The sequence below is a fragment of the Chrysochloris asiatica genome, unplaced genomic scaffold (genome assembly GCF_000296735.1).
Source record: "Chrysochloris asiatica unplaced genomic scaffold, ChrAsi1.0 scaffold00127, whole genome shotgun sequence".
Classification (NCBI taxonomy): Eukaryota; Metazoa; Chordata; class Mammalia; order Afrosoricida; family Chrysochloridae; genus Chrysochloris; species Chrysochloris asiatica.
Window position 1 is genome coordinate 3,957,985 of NW_006408645.1, and position 15,614 is coordinate 3,973,598.

The 15,614-nt window shown below is 43.5% G+C and overlaps 1 protein-coding gene across 1 annotated transcript in view; it reads right to left on the bottom strand.

Moving 5' to 3' along the window:
* The window catches only part of ITGA9 (integrin, alpha 9), a 497,442-nt gene that overhangs the window by 378,593 nt on the left and 103,235 nt on the right, over positions 1-15,614 (bottom strand). Inside the window, exons 10-13 of the mRNA XM_006869158.1 lie at positions 15,068-15,173; positions 11,800-11,894; positions 6,222-6,312; positions 2,453-2,498 (exon numbers count right to left, since the gene is read on the bottom strand). Of these exons, the coding sequence (XP_006869220.1) occupies positions 2,453-2,498; positions 6,222-6,312; positions 11,800-11,894; positions 15,068-15,173 (338 nt within the window). The remainder of the gene's footprint in view (positions 1-2,452; positions 2,499-6,221; positions 6,313-11,799; positions 11,895-15,067; positions 15,174-15,614) is intronic.

Consider the following 15,614-nt stretch of genomic DNA (forward strand, 5'->3'; position numbering starts at 1 on the left):
AAATGAGTTTATAGCACCCAACAACAAGAGAAAAACTTCTGGAGAAATCTGATACCTCATCACAAAGGAAGGAAAAATTAAAGCCCTTTTGTGTTCGAGTTCACAGCCAGAAGTTGATAAAGTGTAAGAGTTATGAGAAACCAAATTATACATGAGGTACCTTAAACCTAGTGCTGCTGGTTTTAACAGGGCCTGTTTTTAACCACATGAAACCAACGAGCTTGTTATATTCCAGAGGAGGTCTGACAAACCAGAGTGAGGAGCCAAGATGGTGATTAGAGTAAATATGATAATATGAAGAAACCAATAAGAGCTACCAGCTTTCCAAATCTAATCTCAATTCTTTGGAGCCAGGAAAGCTGGTTTAATGAACAGCTTGAAAACTCAACCCAGAATGAGGAAAACAGGAAGATGAGGAAAGTAAAATCCAGTCACATGAGGGAATAATGAAAGGAACTCCGGGGGTCTGATCTCAGTGAAGTCCCCACCTCAGGGACACAATTGCTGCCTTCAGATACTAAATTTCTGCTGTGTAGAAGGACCAGAACTGGTAAGCAGAACCTTACCATTTGTCATAGACAACACCACCAACACAAGTAACCACGTGCATCAGAGTAGCATTGTGTAGCATAGGGCTCTCAGTGGCAAAGGTTTGGGAAATGGATCACCACGCTTTTCTTCCAAGATGCCTCTGTGTAGACACCAACCTCCAATTTCTCAGTTAGCAGGTGAACACATCAGCCATTTGCACCACCCAGAAGCTTCAGGCAGAATTTTAAGAAGGTAAAGCTCAACTTTAGCATAGTGGTTACGAAACGGGCTGCAAACCACAAGGTCAGCAGTTCAAAACTACCAGCTACTCCGCAGGAGAAAGATGAGGCGTTCTGCTCCCGTAAAGATTAACAACCTCGGAAACCCTGTACAGGGTCACTATGAGTCGGAACCGACTCCACGTCACATAACAACAACAACAACAAAGCTCAACTTAATTTATGTAAGAATTGCTGACATTTAATGAGCATTTTATACAGGCACTGTTCTAAGAATTTTGTATGAATTAACTCATATAGTTCTCGGATGAATCTCACAAAGTAAGACCATTATATACAACTAAACAGATGAGTCCTGGTGTGGCATTACAGGATAAGCATTGGACTGCTAACTGCAAGATCTGTGGTTCAAAACCACCAGCTACTCATTGGAAACCCACTACTGGGTTGCTATGAGTTGGTGTTGACTCAACAGCACTTAACAACAATAATAAACAGACAAGAATCCAGAAATAGGCTAGGGGGTCTGCCTGGGAAGCTCATCTAGAAATAGCATATTGTGTTTGGAACCCAGGCCTTTGGGCCTAGAGTTCACACTCTTAACCTCAAGACTGTCCTGCTTCATCAACAAGTCACAGTACTATGCAGAGTTCTCTGGAAGTTGTTTCTCCAGTTATTAAATCTTCATCCAGATGGACACCTTACCCAAGAAGAGGCTATGTGACCCAGAGGAGGCACTGCTGAATGAGAAGACTCTGGGGTGTGGGAGTCAGTGCCTCTGAAACCCCTTCCAGCTCTCAGATCCAATTACTTTATTTTAGAACATTCTGCCACGAGGTTATTAACAAAACCTAAGTGCTGACTCCTTCTCCAAAATGTAACTCTGCCTCCTCTGACTCAGTCGTCAGAAACACTTGGAGATGGCAAGCCCAGTGGCCTTGGTAAGGAGAGACTCCAGACTGCATGGACTTCACCAAGCACTGGGATTGAGCTCACGGCCATCACAAAAGTTCCAGGTCATGGTTGAACCCAGTGCACGGGCCCCTCTGGAGCTATGCTTGAGGAATGACTGGAGGTAAGGATTCAGGGTATAGGGACAGAAGAGATGGGCAGGACTCGACAAGGCAGCCTCAAAAAGTGTGGGGTGAAATGGATGCAGTTCCCTCATATTTCCCAGTTCTTTTAGCACCCTGGTGTCACAGTGCGTTAAGCGATGGGCTGCTAACCGGAAGACTGGCAGTTCAAACCCATAGCCGTTCCACAGGAGAAAGCTTTAGTCCCAGAAATCCTAAGGAGCCATTCTACTCTGTCTTACCTGGTCTCTGTTACGTCAGAATTCACTGGACAACACTGGAGTTGTTGGGTTTTTTAGGGTAGGCCCCCACAGAGGATGCCTTATATAAGACAAGAATGGAAGGAGCTATCCATGAACAAATGTGGCAACCACTAGGGCTCACACCCACACCCTGCCTGGGTTGTAAGTTATTTGACGTCCACCAGTTGTAATAGAGGAAGGGGAACCATAATGGAGAAAATATAAGTCACATTCCCACCAACTAAGCACCTCCAGCTTTCAGGACACAGGACTGAGGGAGAGCTGACTAATGGCAAATACTTCCCCTGTGTCTCCACCCCTCCACCATGTAGAACGTAATCCAAGAAGCACAAATGAAGCAGCTCACCTTAGAAGGACCACGCTGTCGGACATGAAGGCTCCAATAGTCACATCTGAAAACAAGCAGTCACAGCATTCAGAATCTTGCTGAGGCCTGTCTCCACCCACCATGTGGCAAGGCAAAGTGCTCTACAGCAAAGGAGCCGCACCTTGCGGGCTATATAAAACTTTGGTAAGAATCAGAGATGCACTGTCTCATAAGGCAGCCAGATAATCTCCACATGTGGGTAGGAGAATATCAAACACACACTGGATCTCAAAGATCCAGTACCAAGAAAAGTTAACTATCGCACTAATAATCTTTATATTGATGACAATTTGAAATTATAATATATTGGGTACATTAGGCTAAATAATATTTTTTAAATTAATTTGACTTGTTTCCTTCTACTTTTTAGTGTGGTTCCTGGAAATTTTTAAATTACATTTGCAGCTCACATTCTATTTCTGTTGGGCAGTGCTAAATTAGAGAGGGATGCCTGGAATTAACTACCTCCTGGGAAGAGTTTTAGGTCTTGTAGAGCACCTCAGCACTCTACCACTCACCCAATAGGACCTGAGAGTCACTCGGCCTCTCACACAGTTAGTTCCCTTGTCTATAAAATGAGGATAATTATCCTGACACTGTAGGATTAGCACAGGACCACAAGGTCGGTTGGAACCACAAGGTCAGTGGTTCAAATTCACCAACCACTCCTTGGAAACCCTATACCAGGTCACTATGAGCTGGAACCAACTTGACAGCACTTAACAGCAACAAAACAAATCTTCTTTAAAGGAGCCCTGGTGGCAATGTAAGATAGGCACGGGAATGCTAACCACAGGATTGGCAGTTCAAACCCACCAGCTGTTCCCTGGGAAAAAGATGAGGCTTTCAGCTCCTTTAAAGACTTACAGTCTGGGAAACCCTATACAGACAGAGTTGCTATGAGTCAAAACCGAGTCGGAACTGACTTGATGGCAGTGGTTTTTGTGGGGTTTTTCTAATCTTCTTCGGAGGAAGCCTGGTGGCACTGTAGGATAAGTACTGGACTGCTAACCACAGAGTCAGCAGTCCAAATCCACAAGTCACTCCTTGGGAGGAAAATGAGGCTTTGGGCTCCCATAAAGATTTACAGCCTTGGAATCCCTATAGAGAGTCATTAAGAGTCAGAATAGACTTGACGATAGTGGGATTTTGTTGTTGTTTTATCTTCTCTAAAAGGAACCCGGTGGTACAATGGTTTATTAAGCACGTGGCTGCTAACCAAGAGGTCAGCGGTTTACACAAACTCGCCAGCAGCTCTGCAGAAGGTTAAGACCTAAAGATGTGCTCCCATAAAAATTACTGTGGCTATTCAGTTCTGACTCTTAGTGACGCTACGTACAGCAGGATGAAACACTGTCCAGTCGTACGGCGGTCCCACAGTGGTTGATACGTTTGGGCCCACTGTTGTACCTATTTTCTCGATCCATCTTGTTGAAGATGTTCCTCTGTTTAGCTGACCCTCTAGACTTTACCCAGTATGTTCCTTCTGCTAACATATTCAAAATAAGTTAGACTATGTCTCACTAAAGGAGCTCTGGTAGCAAAGTGGTTACGAATTGGGCTGCGAACCACAAGGTCAGCAGTTCGAAACTACCAGTTGCTCCGTGGGAGAAAGCTGAGGCTTTCTGCTCCCGTAAAGATTTACAGCCTCGGAAACTCTGTTCAGGGTCACTATGGGTCAGAACCGACTCGACGGCACTTAACAACAACAATAATGTCTCACTATCCTTGATTCTAAGGAGCCTCCTGGCTGTAACTCATCCAAGACACAAGATTACCGCCTAGGAAACCCTATGGGACATTCTATTCTGTCCCATAGAATCACTAAGAGTCAGAAATGACTCATAACTCACAAACATCTGCTTCAAAAGTTGATATTCAACTCATATACCATGCAAGAAAATACCTGATAAAGTGTAAGCCAGGACACAAGTGTTAACTGGCACAATGATGTTTATTCCTAAATATCTTTCATTGATATTTCTGCCACAGAAATGTCTGTAAAGCCCAGCCTTCTGATGCAAAACTCAAACCTTTCCCACTGAAATATTCTACCTCCTGTCTTTCTGTCCCCTAATGTAACTAACTACCTTAGCCCTGGGATTTCCACTGCTACTTTACAGAATCAAGCAGATGAATTCAAGGGTATGAGTTTGTAGGCCACCAAAAGAAGGCTGACATATGAGGTCCTTATTAAGGATAGGCACAGAGAAGATGCATGCATAATCAAACCAAATTCAAATCCACTGCAACTCATAGCAACCCTGGGCAGGATGTCCAAGGCTATACATCTTTACCAGAGCAGAAAGCCTCTTCTTTCTCCCTCAGACAGCTGGTAGGTTTAAACCTCAATCTTTGGGGTGCTTCCCCGACAGTCCCACTAGGGTTCCTTGCATGAATTACAGTGCTACACAGTACACTCTGGTGTGCTGCTTGCTATCTTCAAATAATCTTTAAAAATTAATTTTGATATTTGAAGTTTTTAAATCGATGATGAATTTGTCATCCATTTATGAAAAATGCAACATAAAAAACTCAGAAGCCGATGTGAGATACAAGCAGACCTGTGTTGTATTTAAAGGGAAGCAGCTGGACTGCTGGGAAGCCTGGGTCCATGTCCATCATGGGATCTCAGGTCAGCCCTTGTCCTCTCAGTTTCCTTGTCTATAAAGCATGGAGAATATCCCATCGGTACCCACCTACTGAGTTTACTAGAAGACAAACATCACAGATGGAAGCAATTTGTGCTAATCCAATATAAAGTATTATTTAGAGATGACCATGAATTGCTCAGAACTGCCTTATCAACTTAAAAAGACCCATGAGGGTCTGTCTTGGGACAAACTCCCCAGCACTGAGCCCTTGCTGTTTGTGGTTCTAAAAAGTCGCCAAGGAAGATACAAACTCCTGTCCATAAGAAACAAGAGCTGGTGTTCCCCTGCAGAACTGTATTTGTTGTCTGAGTGCCTGAGACCTGTCCAAGGCATTTGAAAGACAAGTTTTCTCAAAGGCAAGTTGACCTACATTTTCAGGGATTTTTTTTTTTTTTCTGAATTCCATAATGATTTAGAATTTTCTCACATTCTTTATTTGTTTCCTCACCTGACCCCACTCCATCTCTTCAAATGCCTAAGGAACAACTAACCCATTGCCTGGGCAATTTTACTTAAATGGAATATCACTTGGGGTTGGAATTTAAAATCAAACAGTTTTATTCAATTAGTCTCAGTGACCACAAGTCATTAATTAACCCTGAAGACAAGCCAGCCAGTCGTGAACAGTGCTTGCCCATCAGACCTTTCAGTAACTTGTTTAGGGGTGGGGTGGGAAACGTATTGATTAGCTCTCCCCGCTCTCATACTAAAAATCAGAAGCCTCTAAAAATGGTTTTTAAAAAAAAACCAAAATACTCATCCCAAATTTCCTGCATTTTATTCTGCGGTTTAAACCTTCAAACATGGACAAAACTTTTTCTTCATTGGAAAGAATACTGCCACCGAAATGTCTATAAAACTCCACCCTCCTGATGTTTAAATTCTTCCCACTAGATCATCTTAAAACCCCAAAATAAAGTTCATTATTATTTTTCCTTTAAAATCAAACACCAGAAAAAACACCCACATACTAGTATCATATGGCTTTTACTAGTCATCAACGGATATAATGACTGCTGAACAGACTGCAAATTATTCTGCCTCCTGCATTTATCTTACTTTATCTCATGTTACATTAAAGAAAAATAGCTTACCGGGATAGCCATTTCCATCCATATCAACGCCTCCTGATATGGACTGACCAAACATCCGTAGAACTGGATTTATCTTCCGCCCAGACAGTTTCTAAAACAAACCATAGGGAAATTGAGTCACCGGATGGGATCAGAGTCACAAATAAAAACTCTTGACCCTTTTATCTCAGCTTCACTAGGACACTTGGTATTGAAATTACTGAAAGAAAAAAAAAAATAGCTCTAATTCTGATAAGGGGGAGGTATCTAGCAGACTGTTGAAGAGCACATGGTGGTGGCAGGCAGTTGTGACGTTCCACCAAGTGCATTCAGACTCATAGCAATCCTGTGTAGGGTTTCCAAGGCTACAAATCTTAACAAGAGCAGGAAGCCTCATGTTTCTCCCTCAGTGAGGCTGGTGGATTCCCACTGTTGTGATACAGTTTTGACATGTTGAGGTTCAAGATGAGCAAAGTTATCTTGCATCTTTAGTGAAGGTTTTGTTTTTATACTAGTATATTTAACCTGGTGTGGCGCTGTAGGATAAGCACTGGACTGCTAACCACATGGTAGGCAGTTCAAACGCACCAGGAAGTCCTTTGAAACAGAAGTGATATGTTTCTGTAGAGATGATATGCCTCGGAATCACCTCTGCAGCACTTAACATCTTAGGAAAATGCTAAGGACATATTTGCCTTATCTCTCTCTACCCAGATATTGACTAAACATTTAACACACATCTCCTAAGGGGCACTCATTAAAGGGTCTCTCCCTAGATGGACAGATAATTAACACATTCAGCTGGAAAAGATGACGATCTGGAAATCACCTCTCAATTAAGTCACAAAGAATCTATCGGCTCCTAACTTTTACATGAAACAAAAAGCCATTTCCATCAAGACCACTGCAACTCATAGCAAATCCAGGTGTTCCCGAACAGAACTGCTCCATAAGGTGGTGTTTTTTGGTGGTGGTGTTGTCATCTGCTGTAATCTTACGGAAGCAGTTCGCTAGGCATTTCTTCCAAGGAACTGTTAAGTGGGTTCAAACCACCAATCTCTAGCAGCTGATCACAGCAGGATTCAATACCTTTACTTAGTTTATCTGAGGAGTCCTGGTGTGGAGCTATAGGGTAAGAACCCAACTGCATGGTCAGTTTGAACCACAAAGTCTGTGGTCCAAACTCACCAGCCTCTCCTTGGAAACTCTATACAGGGTCACTATGAGTCAGAGTTGACGAGCAGCAGAACTTAACAACAACAACAACAGCAAGTGTAGTTGGAGTTCTGGTAAAGCACTGTAGAATAAGCACTGGACAGCTAACTGCAAAGTTGGTGGTTCAAACCCACCAGTCACTCCTCAAAACCCTATACAAGGTCTCTATGAGCTAAAACTGACCAAACAACACTTAACATCTTAAACCCCCAGGTTCTGAACCTTTTATAAACAGTAGGAAATTATTAAACTCTGACGCTCAGCCTTCCTCCTTAAAATACAGGCTCCACCCCTGGAGTGTACCAACATTAGTGCTTGCTTTTCATTCACCATTAAGTTCAACACATTAACACATGCTGCAGTGGTTCACAAGTATCTGTTGTACAGCCAGGCTTCCTTACGTGGAAGCAGTCTGTGTAAAGCGGTTTACATACAAAGGGGATCACAAAAGTACCCAACTTCCTGAGTCAGAAAAGTCCCATATTCCGGAAACTGACCTGTCCCTTCTTCCCTTTATCTTCACAGTTTTCTTGGGGAGACTGACTTCTTAATGCTCTCAAGGTGGAGGCCTACAGAAATGCTTTTGTTTTTGTACGACAGAACCAAAGTTTATAGAGATTCAGGGGCTAACTTTGGACTTTACTTCCTTATCCTTTTCCTTACTGAGTCACCCTGCAGAGAAGTCACCAATGGGGGGAGGAGAGTTTCCACAGGATCCACAGAGAGAGACACCAGAGCCACACTCTTCACTGCCAGAAGACGATTAACTGCAAATGGCCCTCCTTGAAATGATCTGAGAAGACCGCTTGCCATTTTCAATTAAGCCACAGGAAACATGCAGAGAATCAAAATACAAATCAGAATACTGTAGGAAACACCAAAGAAATTCTGTTGCTAACAGTCAATGCCCACATCCCACATGGCTCCAACTAAACAAACACGTACGCGTTTTACAAACGTTCTTCAAAACCATGTCACGCAGACCGTCGCAGCTCTAAAGTCTGAGAACATTGGCAGCAGCTTGCTCTGGGACTGTCTCTGCCAGCTCTGCTGCGGCTGGGACGAGAGAGAAGAGTGAAGGGGTGGACCATTTGGGGGTGGCGATGCAGGTTCAAGTTATCCCACAGACATCTGCAGGCCATTATGCTATAAAGCCAGGAAGATAAGTCTGCTCAGTGCTAATAACCCTAAATGAAAACCAGGAGCCTTGGAAAACCCCCACTTGACCAGGTTTATACACACTGTCCGCTAAGGCAGTAGAAAGATCACAGAAGCCGCCAGCACATGCCCAGAGGGCTTTAGAATGGAGAAAGGCACACAAGGATCTTAAAGTCAACACTCTTCGTCATGAACATGAGGAAGAGGAAAGAGTTAAAGAGGAATGTGGAAGAAGTTGGGCCCCTGATCTCACTATTTATGCAGCAGAAATAATACCAATCTGGGCCAAAGAAAAGCAATTGCATTGCCCAGAGATTTCTTCTGGAATTGGAGAATTCTTCCTCTAGTTCACCCACACAATGCCTGCTCTGTCCTAGGACCTGGGTCCAGAAGAATTAAAGGGTTCTTATTACTTTCTTAATCAGTGACCTTATCATACACATATTAGCAGCTTGGAAAAGTATAATCATCATAGCTGCTTCAATTTTTGGTCTTGGTACTTTTGGTGTTTGGTTTTGGTTTTTTTTTTTAAGAGCACAAAACCACTTCTCTCTGTCAATGTGAGAATGTCAGCGTGCCTGCTGACAAAGGCGGGACGGTTCCAGATGCTGATCCCTGCTTCCTACCAAGGACACTCCAGGCTAACCACAAAATGTGTACTTCAATTCTCTGCAGGGATTCCACCCAGCAACAAAACAAAACATTGGAAGGCCTCGGCCTGGGGAGGAGGGAAGTACCATCCCTTCACAGGTTGCCTGTCTGTGTGATTAGCTTCCGAGGCCCTGGACCAAGCTTCCAGGAGGATGCGTGGAGGATGACCCCGACCGAGGCCTGATCAGCCTGCTGAGGACTGACACTCTCAATAGTTTGCAGCTTACTTCATTGTGAACAGTGTCTCTGGCCCAGAAAAGGGCAGCTCTGGTGACACAGATGTGTCCTCTCACTGTGCTCAAAACCCTCTTTCTTCTACCATAGCTAAATTACCTAAGGGGTTACTGTTCCCGATACTGATTTTTGTTGTTTATTTCTAATGTAGATAAAAAAAGCCTCAGAGTATGCCTCATGGTGGACACCCTTACATTTATTGTTAGTGATCATGAAGTTGGACCCCAACTCATGGTGACCCCATTCACAATGGAATGAAAGGCTGTCTTTCCAGACCTGTGCCATGCCCCTGACCACTTGTGGATCAGAATGTTAGGGTCCACAGATTTGTCATTGGCTGATTTTTGGCAGTAGCTCACCAGGCCTCTTTTCTTAAGCCAGCTTTGTCTAGAAGCTCCGTGAAACCTGCTCAACATCACAGCTGCACGCAAGCCACCACAGACAGAAGGGAGGTGGGTGCACATGAAGGGCATAGTCTGGAAAGCGAACCTGGGTCTTCCACATGCTACTGTTGTTAAGTGCTGTGGAGTCAGTTCCGACTCATAGCCATCCTGTATAGGGTTTCTGACGAGCAGCCAGTGAGTTTGAACCACCAACCTGACAGTTCAAACTGACCTTGTGGTCTAGCTCATTAACCCACAGCGCCACCCCAGGGCTCCATGAAGGTGAGATTTCTGCCACTGAACTACCTTCAATTTACATGGCCCCACAAGCTCGCCTACTGGGCTTCCCTTAGTGTTTAGGTTTCCAGTGTGGAGTTGAAGGTGGCAGCTACAATAAAAAGGTTTGGGAGTCATCCATACTGCCGCTTACTAGCTGGTGACCCTGGGCAAGTGAAATAACCCCCCTGTGCTGTATTGCCTCAGAGATAAAGGAGAGATGATCAATGTGCCCATCTCACATGGCTGTTGTAGGAGGAATGCAAGGGGTAGAGTACATATTGTGGAGCTTGTCCTGAAACTCCAGAAGCATGCTCTAGTAGGCTTGAAACTGAGCTGAGCAGAGGGGCCTTAAGAGATGGAACCCAAAGTTCCACTGGTAACAAACCAGCCAACCATCCTCAACCTTCAGTCAGCTACCTGATTCCTACAGCAGGAAAGAACAATTGAAGAATATATAAATTGTACTTCAGTTTACATGGTGTTGTTGTTAAGTGCCATCGAGTCAATTTCAAATCTTAGTGACCCAATAAAGGGTTTCCAAACAGTAGCTGGTGGATTTGAACTGCCAACCTTGTGCTTCACATTCCAGTGTTGATCCTACAGTGCCACACCAGGAGCCAAGAGGTTTACATTCTACCTCCTAAAATTAATTTGTAAACTAAGTCTTTTAGCTTACCCAGAGACTTTGGTACATGAACGGGGCTGGATGCTTTACTACTACATCATTTCATAGCCAAAGAAAAGACTCAGTTAAAAGTTCTGCTTCCTTAGCCATGATCAAGATAAGGGGCTTGTTTAAGCAAGCTTCTTTGTGATGAGAAAAATAAACTTACTGTACGCTATACAAATATATTGTATACAAATATACTGTATGCTATACAAATATACTGTAAGTTTATTTTTTTGTATATATACAATATACAAATATATTGTATAGCATACAATAAGTGCTCAACCAGTAAATATTTGCTGATTGAAATGTTCCCGATTTGTGCTTAATCCCTCTTTGTCATGGACCCATTGGGAGAAAGACTTAGGCCTGTTCCACTCTAATTACGAACGTCCACAAATATCCTGACAATGCTTCTGTCAAGAGTGTGACTTCCTTTTTTCCCATGGACTGAGCTTGACACCATCAGCAAGATTGAACACCAAGCTGATACAGCAAAAAAAACAGAACTCACCACTTCCATGTTCCCAAGTCTGGGTCGCAAGGCCAGAGCTGTGACAAGCTTCTGGGTTTGATGCCAAGTGTGACAACAGTTCCGTGATACGGCCTCTCTTTTAGGGGCCATTGCCTCTTTAGATTACATCTCCAATCATACTCTTTTGGTCTAACGCATGTGGTTGACCTCAGAGGAGTAGCCAAGAAAAGAAAATCTCCTCTTAAATAAACAGCTTTACTCAAAATGATAAAATTTGGACATAGCCTTTTGTAGTTAGAAGCCAAGACTTCATATCCCTGACTTTATGTGAGTAAACTCAGGATTCTACTGGCTGTTTTTGTTCTTAATGAACAGTATCGATGGTACCTATTTGGTTACTAGAGCATGGGAAGGCTGAAAGCAGGAGCCATGTATGTTCTATGTACCCCCAGGGTCTGACACATAGTTAAGATTTTGTACATGTCTGCACACTGAATGGACAAACAACTTCTATGTCACTTTGACACCAATTACCATTGAGTACTGACGGACTATCCCACTGGCATCACCATGGTAGATATATACTGCCCCTGCGAAGTCATCCTCCTTGGGTGCGCCAATGGCCACATCTGAGGGGAGACAAACAGCTGTTGGTTAGAAAAGTGACGCGGAATAACATGAGTATAAGGGTGAGTGCCTAATTCCGATACCAGAAAGTTCTTGGTTATTGATTATTCAATCATTAACTTAAGCACATGGTCTCTGACATATGTTGAATTGTGCCCCCCCACCCCCACCCAAATATATGTCAACTCGTCTAGGTCATGATTCTTAGTGGTTTTGGCAGTTAGGTAATGATGTAATTTGGCAGTTATATAATGATGCAGTAATTCCCCCATGATGTGAACAGCCAATCAGGTTTAAGGAGATGGAGGGTGGAGGGAGACGGTACAGCATCTTTATTCAGGTCACAGTCCTGATCCATGTCAGGGGATTTTCATGGTGGGGGTGGGTGCTGTATCACCTTTTCTCTTACAAGAGATGAAAGAGAGAGAAGAGAGCAAAGGAAAAAGTATCTTCTACCACCAAGAAAGAATAAGATCTAGGAGTGCAGTGAGTCCTTTGGGCCTGGGCCCTGTGATGAGAAGCTCCTAGTTCTGGGGGAAGACTGATGCCAAGACACATGGAGAACTCCAAAGAATCTCAGACCCACAGAGGCAAAGTGTAGACAAGTACTCTCTCCTAAACTGTGAACCAACAGATAAAGAAAGTCTCCCCCTAGAGCTGACCCCTTGAATTCAAACGTCTAGCTTTCAAAATTTTGAGAGAATACATTTTTATTCTGTTTGTTAAAGTCATCCACTTGTGATAGTTTTCTTATAGCAGCAGTAGGTAACTAGAACAGTCTTTTAGTAGAAAGAAAACTAGAGAAGCTGAGAAGAGTTTTGTTCCAGAAAGCTCTCTACCCAACCAAAAGATGAAATGTAAATATAAAATCTACTCTAATTTGTGTCTTGTCAGAAACGTGAATTCTATATATGATGATTACTGAATAATGAGAAAGTCAACTCGATTCTGCTCCCATAAAGATTTACAGCCTTGGAAACCCTGTATAGGGTCGCAATGAGTCGGAACTGACTCCACAGCGCATAACAACAACAACAACTCGATTCCTAATTAAAGAAAATTTATAGAAGGCATTCAATTTACAAAAAAAAAAAAAAAAAATGTTACTCTCATAAGTTGACAAATTCTGGGAAAAAAAAAAAAAAAAAATGTTACTCTCATAAGTTGACAAATTCTGGGACAATGTCTACAGCTTCCTTAAGGTTTTCCCTTTGCTTCTAACAAAAGTCATGTCTTTGCATAAGTGAAGGCAAGGGTGAGAGACATGTCACCCACACAATCTCACTCAAGACGAGGAACTCACTCTCTGAAAGAAGCTCTCCCTGCCCATGATATGAGGCTACAAAGGGAGCCTGAGGATCTGGCCTGAGGCAAGAGCTGCCTCCCACAGTGCCAATGGCTATAAAGTACTCACACAGTGAGAGAAGGAGCCATTACACAGGTACAGCAAGAAGCAAAAATTCTCACAATACTGCTATCCTGTTGGGGACCGCGATCACTGAGGTGTTGAGGCCCTATGTCATGGACGAAAATCCTACACGATGGCCCCACTCAGGATGGCTAGCCAGGGACCCTGAGGGCCTAAAGAAGTAACCTCCGGATGTCCTGGGTTCATTGGCTTTTACGAACTCATTGTGGGGCTAGCTCTGTATAATTTTCTTTGGTCCTATTATCCATTCTATGCTTTGAACTCCAGTAATTGTAGCTTCTGAGAAAATGGTTTCTTATGTGCCTCTCTTAATGTCTCCACTGTGTTGGCAGTGCATAAGGTCCTGGGAACAAATCTCTATGAGGAACAAACTCTGGCCACCTGGCAAGCATGGCAAAACTGTTCTTTATCAAGTTATTCAGTTATGTTTGATATTAACTTAATACATGAGCCCTTGATACCCATGGACAAGTATTAAAACAAAAACCCCTCCTAAAGTCGAGGCTGTAAAAAGTTCCAAAGGCAAGTTTGCTGGGAAACTCTGGAGACAGTCTGCCCAAGGAATTCACTCAAAGTAGATTGGCAAATTCTGGCATATTGTTCAAGGAACAATAGTGACAGCCTTCTCAAATCGTCCCCAGGTGCAAACCATTAACCTAGGCATCCTCCTTCCTCCTGCAAGCCTAGGCCAGGTAGCTGAAACAGCTGGACTCCTTCTAGACCTTTTGAATCCTTTTCACCTTTACCTATTAGAGATTAAGAGCTATAGGTATGTTAATTAGCCTGGAGAAACCTTGAGCTGCTGCCTTGGGATTCAAACCTAAAAAGTAATTTATAACAATTTGCTTGAATTTCTAGAAAATTAAGGATTTAGATTATCAAGACAATTTGTGATGTTATGTTTTAGAATTTGTTCCTATAGATCATTGTGTCCTGTTTTGAACGATTAATCACATTTCATTTCTGTACCCTGTTTTAATAATCCCCTTCTGCCTTTGTGTAAAGCCCCTCCCTGAAATAAAAAGGGGGTGCAGACTGAAGCCTGCATGCATTACTGCCTGCAGGGCTGGCTGTGCATTACTGCCTGTAGGGGCCACGATGCCTGTAGTCCAGGGTCTGCCCGTCAGTTTTGCATCCACTCTAGTTTCGGAGTGTCTCTTTGTTTCTCTCGTTGCGTTTTTGTGTGTACTCTTTTTCTGTCTCTGTCGCCCCCAGATCTCCCTACTTCGTGAACCGAACTCCCCTGTCAAGGCCAGTCCTCGACACTATCCAAAGATAAACAGACACACACACACCATTTCGAAAGTCAGTCCAGCATGCTGTCATTATGAGGAGAGAAAACATATGATACACCTCTCACTCGATTTCACTAAGGACATGGTAGAGGGTCAAAGTCTCAGAAGCAAAAAGAGTTTGTGGAGAGAGGAAGCTGGTTCAAACTTCTCTGCCACAAAGTCCTCAGATGAACCAGTCCCAAGGTTCACTGCCACCCTAAACACACTGCAAAGAGCAATGAACTGAACAGACAGGGTTACACAGAAACCCAACCAGCAATTCAGAGCTGAGCCTTAAATTTCTAGGTGGAGACCAACTCCACTAAGAGTAGCCATCCCTCCTCAGAGCATGCAGATGGAGCTGACGCCAGCAGGCTGAGCCAGGAGCATTGATTGAGTTGTGAAGTGAGAGTCTGGCTGCTGCAATTCAGTGGGGGCAGTTTCCCATACACAGCAGGAGGGAACCACTGACCTGGGAACCCATCATCATCAAGGTCACCTAGACTGGCGATGCTCTCTCCAAAGTGTGCATTGTAGGCGCCATCCCCGGTCAGGGCCAGCTGCTCCTCGAGGGCCCCCTGGAAAACAGGATGGAGGAAAAACAGAAAACAAAACAAAAACAAAACAGAACTAAAATCTCAGTTTAAAAAACCAGAGCTCTGAATGCCTCCCAAGTAGCACACGCCCATTGGCAGGAAACACCTGGACAGACTAGCAGGGCCCAAATTCTCTCTCCTGGTAAAAAGCGAGCACCTTTTTTACCTGTGCTGCATGAGAGTCCCTAGTGGGAAGGAGCAGTAGCTTATCATGTCAGCCAATGACTAAACCTCTCCCCTGTCACAATATTCTAAAAACCAACCAACCAACCAGTGGGGACCACTTAGCGTTCCTTACGGAATAGCACATTCCCCGTGAATTGTTTTAAAAGAGTAAACATTTTAGAAATTGTTGGATTGGTGTGGGTTTTACTGTGCATACTCTCAATAACAAAACAAAAATTTACAGGGGGAAAAAAAAAA